Source organism: Egretta garzetta, unplaced genomic scaffold (genome assembly GCF_000687185.1).
Source record: "Egretta garzetta isolate BGI_Z169 unplaced genomic scaffold, ASM68718v1 scaffold190, whole genome shotgun sequence".
Classification (NCBI taxonomy): domain Eukaryota; kingdom Metazoa; phylum Chordata; class Aves; order Pelecaniformes; family Ardeidae; genus Egretta; species Egretta garzetta.
The window spans coordinates 428,575-442,542 of record NW_009258272.1 but is presented as its reverse complement, the minus strand read 5'-3'; the positions used below and the strand labels follow the sequence as shown (position 1 = coordinate 442,542).

The 13,968-nt window shown below is 39.6% G+C and overlaps 1 protein-coding gene across 1 annotated transcript in view; it reads left to right on the top strand.

Moving 5' to 3' along the window:
• The first annotated feature begins 4,835 nt into the window (after nucleotides 1-4,835).
• The window catches only part of SET (SET nuclear proto-oncogene), a 17,944-nt gene continuing 8,811 nt past the window's right edge, over nucleotides 4,836-13,968 (top strand). Inside the window, exons 1-3 of the mRNA XM_009634284.2 lie at nucleotides 4,836-5,009; nucleotides 10,926-10,984; nucleotides 11,368-11,429. Of these exons, the coding sequence (XP_009632579.1) occupies nucleotides 4,836-5,009; nucleotides 10,926-10,984; nucleotides 11,368-11,429 (295 nt within the window). The remainder of the gene's footprint in view (nucleotides 5,010-10,925; nucleotides 10,985-11,367; nucleotides 11,430-13,968) is intronic.

Here is a 13,968-nt window from a genome sequence, read left to right as displayed (position 1 = left end):
GGTGCCGCAGTGCAGCTCGGAAACGGGCCTGGGGCTCCGCTCCGGAGCCCCCCGCCCTCCGGAGGAGGAATTACGAGTAATGCTAAAACATCGTTTTAAATTGGCCGCTTTGGTTAGCGTATACGGTGTGTGCTTGCCGAGGAAATGGGGGAGTCCACTTCAAACGCGCGTGTGAAGCCTGGCGTGCATTTTGACTTCCTTGCTTGTTTACGTGCGTTGGTTCTGATGAGGGAAGTATGGTAATTTGCACCGTGGGTGAGTTACTGTTTAACCTTGCTCCCAGGTCGCTGCACGCCGGCTGGGCTGCCGGAGCTGGGCAGTTCTCCCGGGAGCCACGAGCACCGCAGAGCTGTAGTTGACCTGGTGCAGCATCTGCCCGATGGCGGGGGCACAGCTGGGCAACAGTCGTGCTGCTTGTGTCTGCAGAAAGACTTACTGGTGTCGCACCTTCCTTAAGTAATTATGCCTAACTGGTATGACTGTGCTTATTAGGTTTTTTCCTAGTTGTAACTCCATTGGAACAACTTCATGATGAACGCAGAGGCTAAATATAGCCCTAGCATAAGCAGGCACAGATGCACTAACTTCAGCGGAGTTATTCCTTCTGTTGCTGGGAAGGAGTTTGGCCCGTATGTAAAAACCAGGATTACAGGATACAGAGAAGGCGCTCGTGAGAACGGACGTAGTGCTGCTTTAGCACATGTGAATCCATTTATGTCAGAGCCGAGTGCAACAGTTCTGAGGAATTTAAAGTACTTTACAAATAGTGAAAGAAGATTCCCTGAAACTCCTGATGAAGAACTATTATACCCGGTTTACAGATAGTGAAACTGAAGCAGAAAGCGGTTAAGAGGCACCTCCTTCAAAAGCAAGGGGGGAAAAAGTCTTGGTGGAACCAAAGCCTCCAGATTTCAAATCCTGCACTGTGTATCTGCTGTGATTTTTCCTGTGATTTGTGTGGACCTTCATGATACTCCATAGTACAGCTAAGAACATAACAGCATCCTTGGGCTGGACTGATGCTGCTTTTAGTCCTGTAGTCTCTCTCTGATTAGCACAGGAGTTAATCTGAACTTCCAGAGTTCAAGTTTGGTATCTCCTGCAGTGGGAGGTAGCTGGTACCTGGGGAAGCTCTACCAGTGTCCACAGGAGATCACTTTTGAGCGTCAGGATGTGAATCTGACCGCTTTCCCCAGTCCACTTCTCTTGTTGGCAGGCCCCTGGCCCCTCTCTTTCGGCTGCTGCCATATAGCCATGGATCATGGACTAGATGGACCATTGGCTTGACCAAGAAGGGTATTTTTTTATCCTTTTTTGTGCTATGGGTTATTTTTTATGAGGTCAAATGTCAGGATGTGAATTACACTGCTTAATGACAAAGTATACTCTGCTGTCCATTTCTACCAGTTTTAACACAAGTGAAACATCTCAAAAGCCACAGCTCTAGAACTCTTCTTTAGATTTTCAACCACATGTCTGTAGCCATGGGTTTGAGACTACTTTACCATCTTTCTCTCTCATCGAGCTTTCTGTTTCCACCTTGTTTTAAACATCCATTTACAAAGCAACTTAACGGTATTGGAAACAATGTACTGGTTTTGTCACAGCATGATTCCAATCCCTTCTCTGGAGAAAATACTTGGTGTTCTTCCTCGGTGTATTCATTGAAGAACTAGACTGCTAGATTGTAAAACAGTGCTCTGCTGCTGTTAATGGTGAAATCCTAGTACAGCACTTACTGAGAAATGCTTATTTTTTAAGAGATCAGCTTGAAGCAAAACAGTGGCAAGATAATCTGTCCCTTAACGAGTGAATATATCTTCTATCTAAATTCAACAACCCTATTAAAAGCACCTAAAGCAAGTATTGCTGGATGAGTTTTTCTACTGCAAATAGTTAAATGCAGGAAGTAGGGGGACTTTTTAATTTCAGTTTACTTTGTGTTGAATAACTGACACTAAATATTTGAACCCAATAGCAGAGTGGTTTTTTAAGAGGTTCTTAATGTTTAAGATTTATCATCTATAAATAGATCTTCTTAAGTCATCACTAAATTATCTCTAATTGGTATGATTAGAACTGCCAAGGAACGTTACTGTTTGGTAGTAGAGTAAATATTGTAAGTGTGAATTTATATACAGTCTGCATCATAATAAAAATGCTAAGTGCAGACTGCAATTTAAGAACTTCAAATAACTTGTCAGAGGGAATTTGAGGAGAAAAGTTTATGGGTTTTGAAATGGTGAAGTGAGATAAGAAATCTGGAATTTGAATAGGTGAAACAGACCAAAAATAAATCAACAGTTTTTTCAGCAAGTTATATGCAAAGTTACTGCAAATGTAGTACGTGTTCTCTGTAACGTGGTGCATGTCTGGACTTCTTCTTCCCTGAGGATGAGAAAGGAGCAAGCAGTTCCAGAAGATGACTGTTCTAAGTAATTGCAGTTCAATCCTTCTTTATTCCAGTATCTCTGATTTGCTGGGGTTTCAGTTTATCAACAGTATTTCAATAAATCATATCCTGCTTTTTCCTTCTGGCATTGCAGTAAAGTAACACTACACTGGAAATAAGGTAAAATCAGGGGTAATTGGGGGAGGGTTGTTACTAGCCTGAGGCTACTAACTTTCTCTAAAGTGGCTATTACTACAGTGCTGATCTGTGCTTTCTCTTCTTTGTGTTTCATGAGACAAAGTATTAATAATTTTTCACTTTCACACAATGGAGCAAATCAGGATCAGAAAACAAACAAGAACAAGAGAAGACTGAGGTAAAGAGAAAGCAGTGTGGGAAGAAGCACTTGGGGGAGAAGGTATCAGAAAAAAGATAGTTTTATATTTATATATATAAAAGTGTACACACTGGGAGTATGACTACTATGACCTGAAGCAAAAGAAATATTCTAAGCTACAGCTCAGTAAAAATTCACCCACTAGTGGGTGCAGTAGCAGCCCTCTATTTGTGATAAATGAAACAATTTGGTTCTGTTGAGGCTCCAGACAGCCGAAACGGCAGTCTCTGCCCAAAATAGAGACACATAACTGAGCCTTCCCCTTTTATACCTTCCCCCCCCATTCCCTCCACCCCAAACAGATACAAGTAAGGATGAAGAAAAAAACATGCATTGGAATGGAGTGTCTGGCCATGAGAAAGAGCTCTTGGGGCTTCAGTTGGCAATGAGGGGCTTGAAATGGGATCAAAGGCATTGCCTTTTACTGTTCAGAAAAACACAACTTTTTACATATTCTCATTTATTAAAAAAAAAAAAACACAACAGCACAGCCAGACAACAAAACTCTTCAAACAATAAAAAGGGTTTGTATCAAAGAGTTGTCATGCCAGAACCTACTTGTCTCCCCAACTAGTATAACCAGCAAGACCTCATTCTGTTTCCCTGAATGTTCATTTCAAACCTGTGCACTACCATATTGCCTACATGACAAGTTTGATTTGGATGGGGTCTGAGCGCTTAGCTGTATTGCCTTTGAATTAACCCAAATATGCAATATAGAGTTTGAACTGGCTTTATGCTGACATTTCATGCTTGTTATTTGTATCGGACAATACCTGATCAGTTACTCCTACACTGTTTAGCTTTGAACTAGATCTCAAGTGTCATTTGCTTTAGAGAGAGGTGGTTTGCTCTGCTGATCTGGCAGTTAGTCTCACTGAGGCTCAGAGGTTTGCATTAAATGGAAATATCCCTAGATAAAAATAATGGAGATACTACCCAAAAGGAAAATTACTGGAAAGCCCCTTACATCTGCAGCATTATTTAAAAGGACACCTCTTTAGTTTCACCAATTGTTTAGTATAGATCATTCCTGAAAGATTTTAGCAACAGCAGCACCCTATTGTGGTACTGTAGGTGGTGATTTTGGAGTTCAAATGCAAGGCCAAGAAGTAATGAGTTGACCAAAGTCTGTTTATCTGCAGTGTTACCTGTGACGCTCCTCATCTCATATTTAGAATATACCACAGGCATTTATTTTACCCTTGCTGAAGCTCTGCAAGGTGGAAAATTGCTGGTGCCATTTTTTGACAGGGAAAATTTCAGATATAAGGGTATAGATGACTTGCCAAATCATGCTGGGAATTCATGGCAGAAGAAAGAACAGAACCCAAGTTGCTAAACTCCACAGCGGTGTCTCAACCATATTTGATACATATTTTGTGGATGTGTTGCTAATGTACACATCTTATTTCTTTTTGTTAGAGAATTGTAATTTTAAAATATTAGGTGTTCACTTAACCTGAAGGAAAGAAAGGTGACACAACTCTTCCGTGTTGAGAACACAGCATCCATGTAGCCAACCAGATGCTCAGTAGCTTAACTAGGGATCAGGTCCTTATGTGGACTCTTACCTCAAGCTGTGTGAATCCTCCAGCTATTTCTTCTCCAGTGCCATTTGTAAAGGACTTATGTATTTTCTCTAATTTCTGACATGCTTTTCCCTGTTCCCCTTCCCAAATGTCCCTGCAAATGCTGTGCCCTTTTTGCTTTGAAAACCAGACTTTCAATTTAGGCAGAAAACAGGTTGCTTCATTTCTGAAGCTCTGTTACACCTAGAGACATGGCACATTATAAAAAGAATCCATCTCCTTTAAAATTGTAGATCTATTATGCTTTGTAGATTTAGAGTTGGGTGTCCTTATTAAATATTATGGGTATGAGTTCTTGCACTGTACAGGTATTGCCTATCCCATATTCATTCCTTTACTGATAATGCTAAGACAAAGGTTTTAGTCAAGTGCAACCAAAATGGGAAGGAGCATGAGGAAGGCTTCCTTTGTGGCAGGTGTCAGCAAGCTACCACCACAGGGGCGCACAGACACCATGCCGTGGGTTTTGAATGGCAAGCGAGAGCTGGCACAGGGCCAAGAGCTGTGGCACATCGAAAGAGGCATCTGTGAAAGGCTCAGGATCCCAATTCCTGGCTGTCATGGTGCTCCGAACTCAGTGGCAGCTGGGAGCCTCTGCCTTGGACAGAGGCTTGATGCTGTCAACAAGGTGATTGGCCAGCATGCCCACCATCTAATCTCAGAAATAAAAGTAAAATCTGGCATGCTACTCTTTAAAGGTAGCTGACCCTTTGCAGTACTGACAACACGGAAGAAAATGCTGAGATCCCTTAAATTAATCCCATAGTCAGTAACCACACATGGCTAAGAGTTATTTCTGTTCTGTGCATCGCTTCATCAACTCATACTATGTTTACAGTGTCTCAAACAGTTGTTGGAATTTTAATTGATATATATAAAAAGCAGCTGGCTATCTCAAAAAGCATTGCGGACAGGTATTATTCATCTGAATAGAACTGGCTGTCCTTTGCAGAAGTGTTGTTTCAAAAAAGGATGTTCAGAAATAAGTAGTTACCTTCCACTCAGTACCATCAGATTTATACATATGTGAAGCAAGCAGAATTTGCATGGTAGTTCTTGATAGGTCTTCAGAAATCTATATATTATTTTCAAGCATGCTACTTTCATTTCTTATACATGATTTCTATGAACACTGAATGATCAATAAATACGTCGTGGCTTTACTGGGGTATGGATATGTAATTTAAGAGTGGAGAATAAAATAATGTGCCTAACCATGATGTTGGCTAATACAGCAGGAAAGACAGATTTGCAAGGGCTCCTTCTAGTGATATAAATTTCACCTCCATTTAGAGAGCTTGCATATTGTCAGTTTAGCTAGACTTGCAAAATGATCTTATACTTAATGCAAAAGCTACTTCTGAAATAGCAAATAAAAATACCACATTTTGATTGGTCTGTTACCCCAAGTATAACAAGGATCCCAAAGGATCCTGGAGCATGTTATACAAACACACACAGAGATAACTTCACAAAATTATGCACTGCAGAAAGATTATCATCTTCTCAAAAGCACATGGAAGATTAAGGGAAGCAGAATATCTTGTACAGACAAATTGGATATGTCAGTGTGAGTGTTTCGACTGCTGGAGAAAATGCAAAGTGATTTGTAATAATCACTTTCTTTTTATCGCCTCTTTAAGATGGCACCTTTATCTTTTAGGAGAACGACAGGATAGTAGTCTGGTACTCAGAAATAACAGAATGAACTACCAATAGAGCAGATTTGTGTAACTTTTTCCTTTAGTGTGTGTAGGGTCCGCAACACAAGTACTGACGCCAGTCTAACTTAAAAGAGTGAAAACATGACAAAACAGGGCTTAAGAAAGCATGAATGTGGCTCTCTGTGGTGAAGTGTAAAAGACAATTGCACCAGTTACATGCTGGTTTTGGAACTCTATGTAGCCTGAGTCTATTGAAATATATATTTGTTAGTGGGAGTGGTGGGGAGGGAGGATGCACTGGAATGAGGCCTGGAGCTGAAATGCTGTCGTAAAGGCAGTAGGAGGAGGGAGAGCTATAAACTGACTGCGGTCCTCAAAGTTAAAAAAAGGTCCGGAAACATTTTAATGCCAAATTATGTGACACCTTTCATTCCTGTTTTTCTTTTGTCCTTAGTTTTCCATTTAATTGATTCCAACTTTTCCTATTTATGCTACCAATTGTGGAAGCTGGGGTGACTGAAGGCATTTTTGTTTTCTCTATTCTAGCCCAACAGACTCCTGCTTATGCAACAGCTTATACCTTTAATAACACCAGTATAACTGCATCAGTAGTAAAAAAAAAAAACAAAACACTTATTTCTTAGCATCAACAAGGCCTGAGAGAACTTGCTGCAGTGCTGGGATGTGACAGGAGGCAATTTATAAGGAATTAACTCTGACAGTCACTTTATACAGCTGATTTTCAAAGATCTAGGCACTAAAGATGTGTTAATGAGGGTACTGAGGCTTCATAATTAATTATATTAGCATCTCTTTGTTACTCTCTACAACAGTAGTGCCTGGTTGACATTTCAATAGGAGTCTGGTAGTATTCTTTGTTATTATTATCCAGGAGTACAGTTATACCTTAGCTCCCAGAGGGCAACGTTGCATGTAAATGCCTCTGTGAATTGCAAGGGCCTTTGGATCTCAGTAAAAGCCCTTGAAGGAGACCCTGCTGGATACTGAATGGATGTCAGTAAAATTTCTCTAGTCTGGAGTCTCTCTTCAGATATGGACTCTCCTCCCCTTTTATTTCTCCCTTCCCTTCCCTCCCCCCTTCCTTTCCACTGTGCTGGTCCTTCTCACAAGGCTTAAGAACAGCAATATCCAGTACTTTCTGAATGTTTCGTTCCAAACCTTTAAAGGAAGGAATACTGACCTGAACGAAATAGTGAACAAAGTAACCTGAAAATAGGCAATATTTTCACATGCTTGAATTTTCAGAGCAATAAAACCAGTACTGCCAGAAGGAATCCCAGAAGTGGTGAGTCAGATAATAGATGTATGACTGTGATGGGAGGGAAAGGGTCTTTACTTTTGTTTTACGTCTCCCCCCTGCCCCCCCACCCCCACCCCGCTTTGAAAAGGCAGATGAAATTATTTTCCAGTCATACCACTGCAAAAACAAACATGGAGTTTAAAGGTTATTCCCTTTGTGTGTTTCTGAGGTACGTTATTCTTTAATCTGAAAGCGGAAGGATGACTTTTTGTCAATGATCTCAAATTCTACTTTGAAAACTTTTGCAGTATCACCTGAGTGGCAGATCTGCTGTTTTGTTTATTGATATATTCCACTTGCTTGTGTTAATTGAAACAAAACTAAAATAAAACCCCCAAAACCGCTGTTACTTCACAGCAGTTACAATTGCAACCTTGTCATGGTTAGGCTAAGTTAAGGGCAAACAAACATGTCTTCTAAGTAAGCAAGACATACGCAATGTGTTCCTTACCCTTTCCTTGTTCATTCCTGCCTTCACGGGATCCTCTTTCTTGTAACATTGTTCATGCATCTGCATCAGGGAACAGATCAAAGTAGTAGTCGGAGTTAAAAATAAATGTTTTTTATGGGGACTATTTCTAATTGAAATCAGTTTCCTGATTCCATTTAACATGGGGCTACACAAAAAAACCTGCCCTGGCACAATTCAGGGACAGTGTGAAGGGGAAGAGGGGAGGAATGTGTGGTGGGGAATGCATAAGTAGGAACTTCTACCAAAAAATAAGTTTGTCAAACTATGTCCTGAAAGACTTTATGTTCTTCCAAGCCAGAACCACCTCTTTGCTTTGTGTTCAGATAGCACCTTGCGCGAAGGGATCAATCGCAGAACTCTCAGGACTCTCAGAGCTATTGTTAACACCAAAAAATAATAAGCGTTCCTACAGACTGACACAATTAACCAAATTCCACTTGCAGATCTTCATTGTTGGCAACTCATGCAGCATTTTATGTAGCTGAAGTTGGAGACTAGTTCTATTCCCAAGTTCTGTCTCCAGCTCTAATGAGGAATAACTCTGAATAACTCTGGCATTCAGTTAACCTACCAATAAAAGAATTACTTTCCTCACAGAATTTTTTATATTTAACTAGATTTTTTAATGAGCTTTGACATTCTCAGATGAAAAGAATAATGTGTACAATGTATTATTATAGCAAAAACTGTATATGACAGATCCCTACATATTTTCCTCTTGTTTCACCTTTTCTGTCACTATACTCCTACACAAGACTCAAGACACACTGCAAATGTTTGAATAATGCCAACTTGAAACGACGGAATTGTAAATAACATACTCGCTCTTCACTGAGCAATGTCGCGTGTGTTTATTTTAATCTGATATTTTCTGGATAGAAACAGAGGTTATTTCCCCTAAGAGTTCCAATATTGATACTGCTCTACATAACAAGGGAAGTTTTTAATGATCACCACAAAAAAAGCTGAGCTGCCACTTGGTAAGAAGGCAATGGATGTGTCGTGGTTTAACTGCTGCTTGCTCACTTCTCCCCAGTGGGATGGGGGAGAGAATCAGAAGAGTGAAAGTGAGAACTCGTGGGTTGAGATTAAGACAGTTTAATAAGTAAAGCAAAAGCCATGCATGTGAGCAAAGCAAACCAAGGAATTCATTCCTTCCTTCCCATCGGCAGGAGAGTGCTCAGCCATCCCCAGTACAGCAGGGCTCCATCACGTGTAATGGTGACTTGGGAAGACAAACACCATCGCTCCAAACGTCCCCCCCTTCTTCTTTCTTCCCTCACCTTTATATGCTGAACATGATGTCATGTGGTGTGGAATGTCCCTTGGGTCAGTTGGGGTCAGTTGTCCCGGCTGTGTCCCCTCCCAACTTCTTGTGCCCCCCAGCCTGCTTGCTGGTACTGTTTCCAGCACAAATCCAAAACATAGCCCCATACCAGCTACCATGAAGAAAATTAACTCTATCCCAGCCAAAACCAGCACAGGATGGAATACACATAGTGTAAAATTTTAGTTTCTACTGCTATTGCTGAGGGACCAAATCTTGAAGTGTTACTCAGCTTTGTTTAGGATTCAGCAAGAGTTTTCCTGCTGTAGGACTGAGGAGATGATAAAGAATTTCAGGAATTGGCCAGAGTTAAAATCCTGGAAAGCAAACATTTATAAATTCTCTTTGTAGAGGAGTTGGCTCCCTCTTAATTTTCCCATGAGTGGAGAAGAGGGAGAGGATCATATGAAAGTGTCCTTGCAGGAGAACCCACAAAAGAACAAAGTATAATTTTTTCCTAGTCCTCAACAGTGCTCTACCCCTACTGCTTAGTTATCCTAAAACTTCAATTCAGCATTTATATATTTATAATACTGTAACTTCCATGAATTTTTATCTATCTCTATTGTGTCTCATTAGAAAGACTATCTAGCATTAGAGCTGCCCTACCTGTGAGGAAATTATAACCTTTCTTCAGACAGCCCCGCTGAAGGAAATCAAAGACTAGTAGCTACTTCGCCTGAGAATTATTTCAGGGCCCTCTACATAAAAATTCAGCTGGCACAGCTATTCCAGAATAACTCCCAGTATAAATACTGCAGCATTCCAGTGTGAAAGTGTCTTTATTTGTGATTGATCATTCCACCTAGGAATAATTCTTGTAAGCGATCAGTTTTTCCACCAACTTCTTTTTAGAGCTGTCATTACGCTGGAGTGTATGTAATAAAATAAACGATATATGTTGTAGTTGGCTCTGTATTTATGTTTGATGCTTAATCACCAGATTATTCCAAATAAACACCTTGTTTTTCAGACATTTTCTGTGAAACTGTAGCTGTATTAAGCTTGGTTGAAGTCTTCCATTGCCTCAGCTAAGGATGGATTGGCTCTAATACTGTCCTGCAAAACTAATAATTGTGTATCCCTATGGATAGCTTTTGTACATCCACTGGTGTGAATGCATCAATGAAGTCTAAATATCTGCCCTTGTAACACCCTGCAGCTGTTGCAGATAGTGAAGACAGGTTTGCATATGCCAATCCATGTTTTCAAACAAAACTTTTGTACATTTCATATCCCATCTTGGACTGTGAACTCCTCAGGCAAGATATTCACATCTGGAAGTGGTAGTAGCACATCTGAATAAGTTGATATGTAAACATTTTTGCTCTTAGAAACTGCAGTTCAGTAGTGCTGGATTTATAACAGCATATATGTATGTGTCTGTTAGCACAGTCAGTCCGTAGTTAACAGTCACAGGGCTCCATCTCAGCCAAGGAACAGGACACCAATGTCTGAAGTATAAAATCTGAATGAAAGTCAAGAAGGGCAGGAAATTCATCTAATCAAATGTCTCTTTGGGCAGTGACTCTTAATTTCACAATGCAGAATGTAAATTCAAGAGAATTTTCCAATAAAGAGCTTCCCCTAATATTAATACGTAATTCACAACTGTGTATCTTATATGAAAAATATGAGCAAAACATTCTTAAGCACCCACATATCTGAAAAGCTTTTGTCTCACGTTCAGAAGTCTCTTAGGTTTCACTGAATTTAATTTAAGATTTTTAAGAATATTTTGACTGCCTCTTTGTCTCTAGTATCTGGGAAATGAGCACAAGTATTACATGACCCTCCAGCACAAGCAAGTGCTTAACGAGTAAGTTAAAAAAGTTGGTATAAGAAAAAATAAAAATCAGGTTTAGCAACTATGTCTAATGGGAACTTTATAAAAAAATAAAATAAAAAACCCCCAAATAGAATCACTGGATTTATTCAACTACACTATTAGTCACTCCCTGTCGTCTGTGTTACTTAACCATCATCCTGCTTCAAAAGCAGTTACCAGCCCAGAAATATTTTCATCCGAGGGTTTAAACTGCAGCAACTGCGAGGACACGTGGAAGATTCTTCCATCATTATCTAACCATTCAGTTCTAATGTGAGCGCTGGACTGGGAAGGTCTGTGTCTAGTGGAGATGGACAAACAGTTGGAGGGGAGGTATTTGACTGTTTAATATATGTGCCAAACTGTCTTTCTAGGGTCATGGAGACTCGGCAGTTCCTGGGGGCTGTCAAACTGATTACATGCAGCAAACCAGCTGGTGTGTCTCTGCCTGCTGCTTAGAGTAAGCACTGATATGCCAGTCAGACTTTACTATCAACTACAAGCTTATGTGTGCTTGCGATGTTGTGCAGCCTTCAACTCCCTGGTGTACACAGCAATTTAAAAGCTTTCATATACCCTAAAAAAATTTGTCTTGCACTCCAAGGGGGAATATTTGTTCCTAATACAGAGCCCGAGTCTGCAAGTTCTTTGTGGAATACCAGGCTCCCAGCATAGATGTACAATTGTTAAGCAGTTGGTTGCATTTCAGCAGTGGTAAAATGATCCTTGCTTTAAATTTCTCTACAATAATTTCTGTAAAGGCTGTGAGATTCTTTGGGATGGAAGGCTATAAAAACGTAAGTTGCTATTATTTATATTGACTTGCATGATTTTATGTATGCCTATTTTGCACTGCAGAAATACTTAGAAGGAAATGTACTCTTCTTTCTTTTTCACACATCATTACATTATATTTGAGAGGATTTAGCACATTTTCTGATTTCACTTGCCAAATCGGGGGTTCGTGTTTATAATTTATAGCTGACTTGACATTCCAGAAACTAAGCATGATTACCAATTATGTCTCTGTCTTGTAGTAACATACCTAACTAAGGAAAGAAATATTGGGAGCATCGAGGAGCAAATAAGAGATTATCTTTATGAAGAAGCTCTGTTTATTCAATTCTTGAGAAAAACATGCAGTTACTGCTACACTCTATGTAAACTGTAAGACCGTTAATCATTATCAGCTGCTGCCAAAACCCCCATATATCCAAATATACATAAAGGACAACTAACACAAATTTTCTTCATTCGTCTGACAAAGTCATTGCTACCTGGAGGAAGGCTGCAAAGATCTAACTCCCTTATTTGTCGACACCAGAGTACTCATGCACTGAGTTTGAAAGACGCCACATACAGTATAGTTTTGCAATTTGAACCATGCAGTCTAAAGTTCAAACAAAAGCAGGAATACTAAATCTGCAATATGGAGGGAAAAGAGCTATTTGTGATGTAGGCAGTATAGCTACTTGGACAGTATAGTTCAGGAAAAAATGTTACTGTTCTATTAGGTTTGATATAATCAGAGCTGAGAAAGGTCTTGCAAGAAGATGAGAGGAGGAGGAAATCATATTCTCTAAATACATTAACACACCCCCTGTATCATAGGATCATAACTGTGTACGTTTTAACCCCTCATAAGTTATTGAAGGACTAAAACTGCCTTAAGGTTAGTTACAGATAATGAAAAACATTAGAAAGAAGTGAAGGGAGGTAACTGAATATTTACCAATTAAATCTCTAAGTATTTATTATTTCTGTTATACTATCAGGGATATTTAACACAGTTACGTATTAGGTCTAAGCATCACATGTCATTTCTGAAAATCTTGTGTAACAGCAGGTAACTCATGTAACAACACCTAGGCTTTATACCACCTAGATACCATTCTCCTTCCTTTGTAATGAAACTACATGGAGCTTGGGGCACCTACACAGAGGAACAGTTTCAGACCGAGTTGAGAGTTGTGCTGCTACTTGCTTCTTCACTAATATTTGAGTCATTTTCCTCTCCTGAGCGTACATGTTAACAATGCAGCAAGAACAAACAGTAAATCAATTCAGCTGCAAAGGCCGCTGGAGGTGCTCTGCTTTCATCCTTCCTAGGGCTCAACAACTATTCTAACTCAGTAGCTTAGTTTCACTACTTCATTTCTTTATAAAGCAAGGAGGAGAGTGCAGGGAGGGCATCATTCTGTGGATTGTTGTTGAATTCTTTGAGCCAAGCCCCAGAAGCATGTAAGCACCTGTTGTTTTGAGACCTTTTATGAAACGTACCCAGAAGTTAAGACCGCAGTTGAACTGTATAAGTGAGGCTCTCTTTTGAAAATCAGAAAACACAGGCTGTTAAAGCAATTTTACCTGGTCAGTTGGAGTGAAAGGATGTATAATCGGAGAAGAAGTATTGATGTTAGCATAACTTTTCCAACAGGAAGAGAACTGAGGAAGAGTTAAGACAAAAGATTTATTAGGAAGCTGGGAAAGAAAGCAAGCAAAAAAAGGAAAGTAACTGTGAAAGAACACTACTTCCTCCAGAAAAAATTGAACTGCTTTCTCTTTTTGCATGAAAGCATAGGTTTGTATTTTGTGTCTCAAAAATATTTAAAAAGCAGTTGTATTAATATATATAATTAATATATACTCTCTTTTTTTGTATAATAGCTAGTTTTAAGGTATGATAAACAGATTGTGGAAATGTTTTTAACAGTACAGCAGTTAAAATTCATGATTACTTGACTTTAGATACATCAGCGGAACACCTTAATCATGTACTGCAGTAATACGTAGTAATTTAGACTAAACATGGGATTCTAGTAGAGAGCAGGTAGATGCCATTTGGATCATCATGTTCCAGCTTGGAACTGGCTTTCAAACATATGGCCCATATTTTCAAATTGTGGACCTTCAAAGGCTAATCTAGAGAAAGACAATATAATAGTAAATTACAGGTGAGAAAAAGAGGGAAAAAACCC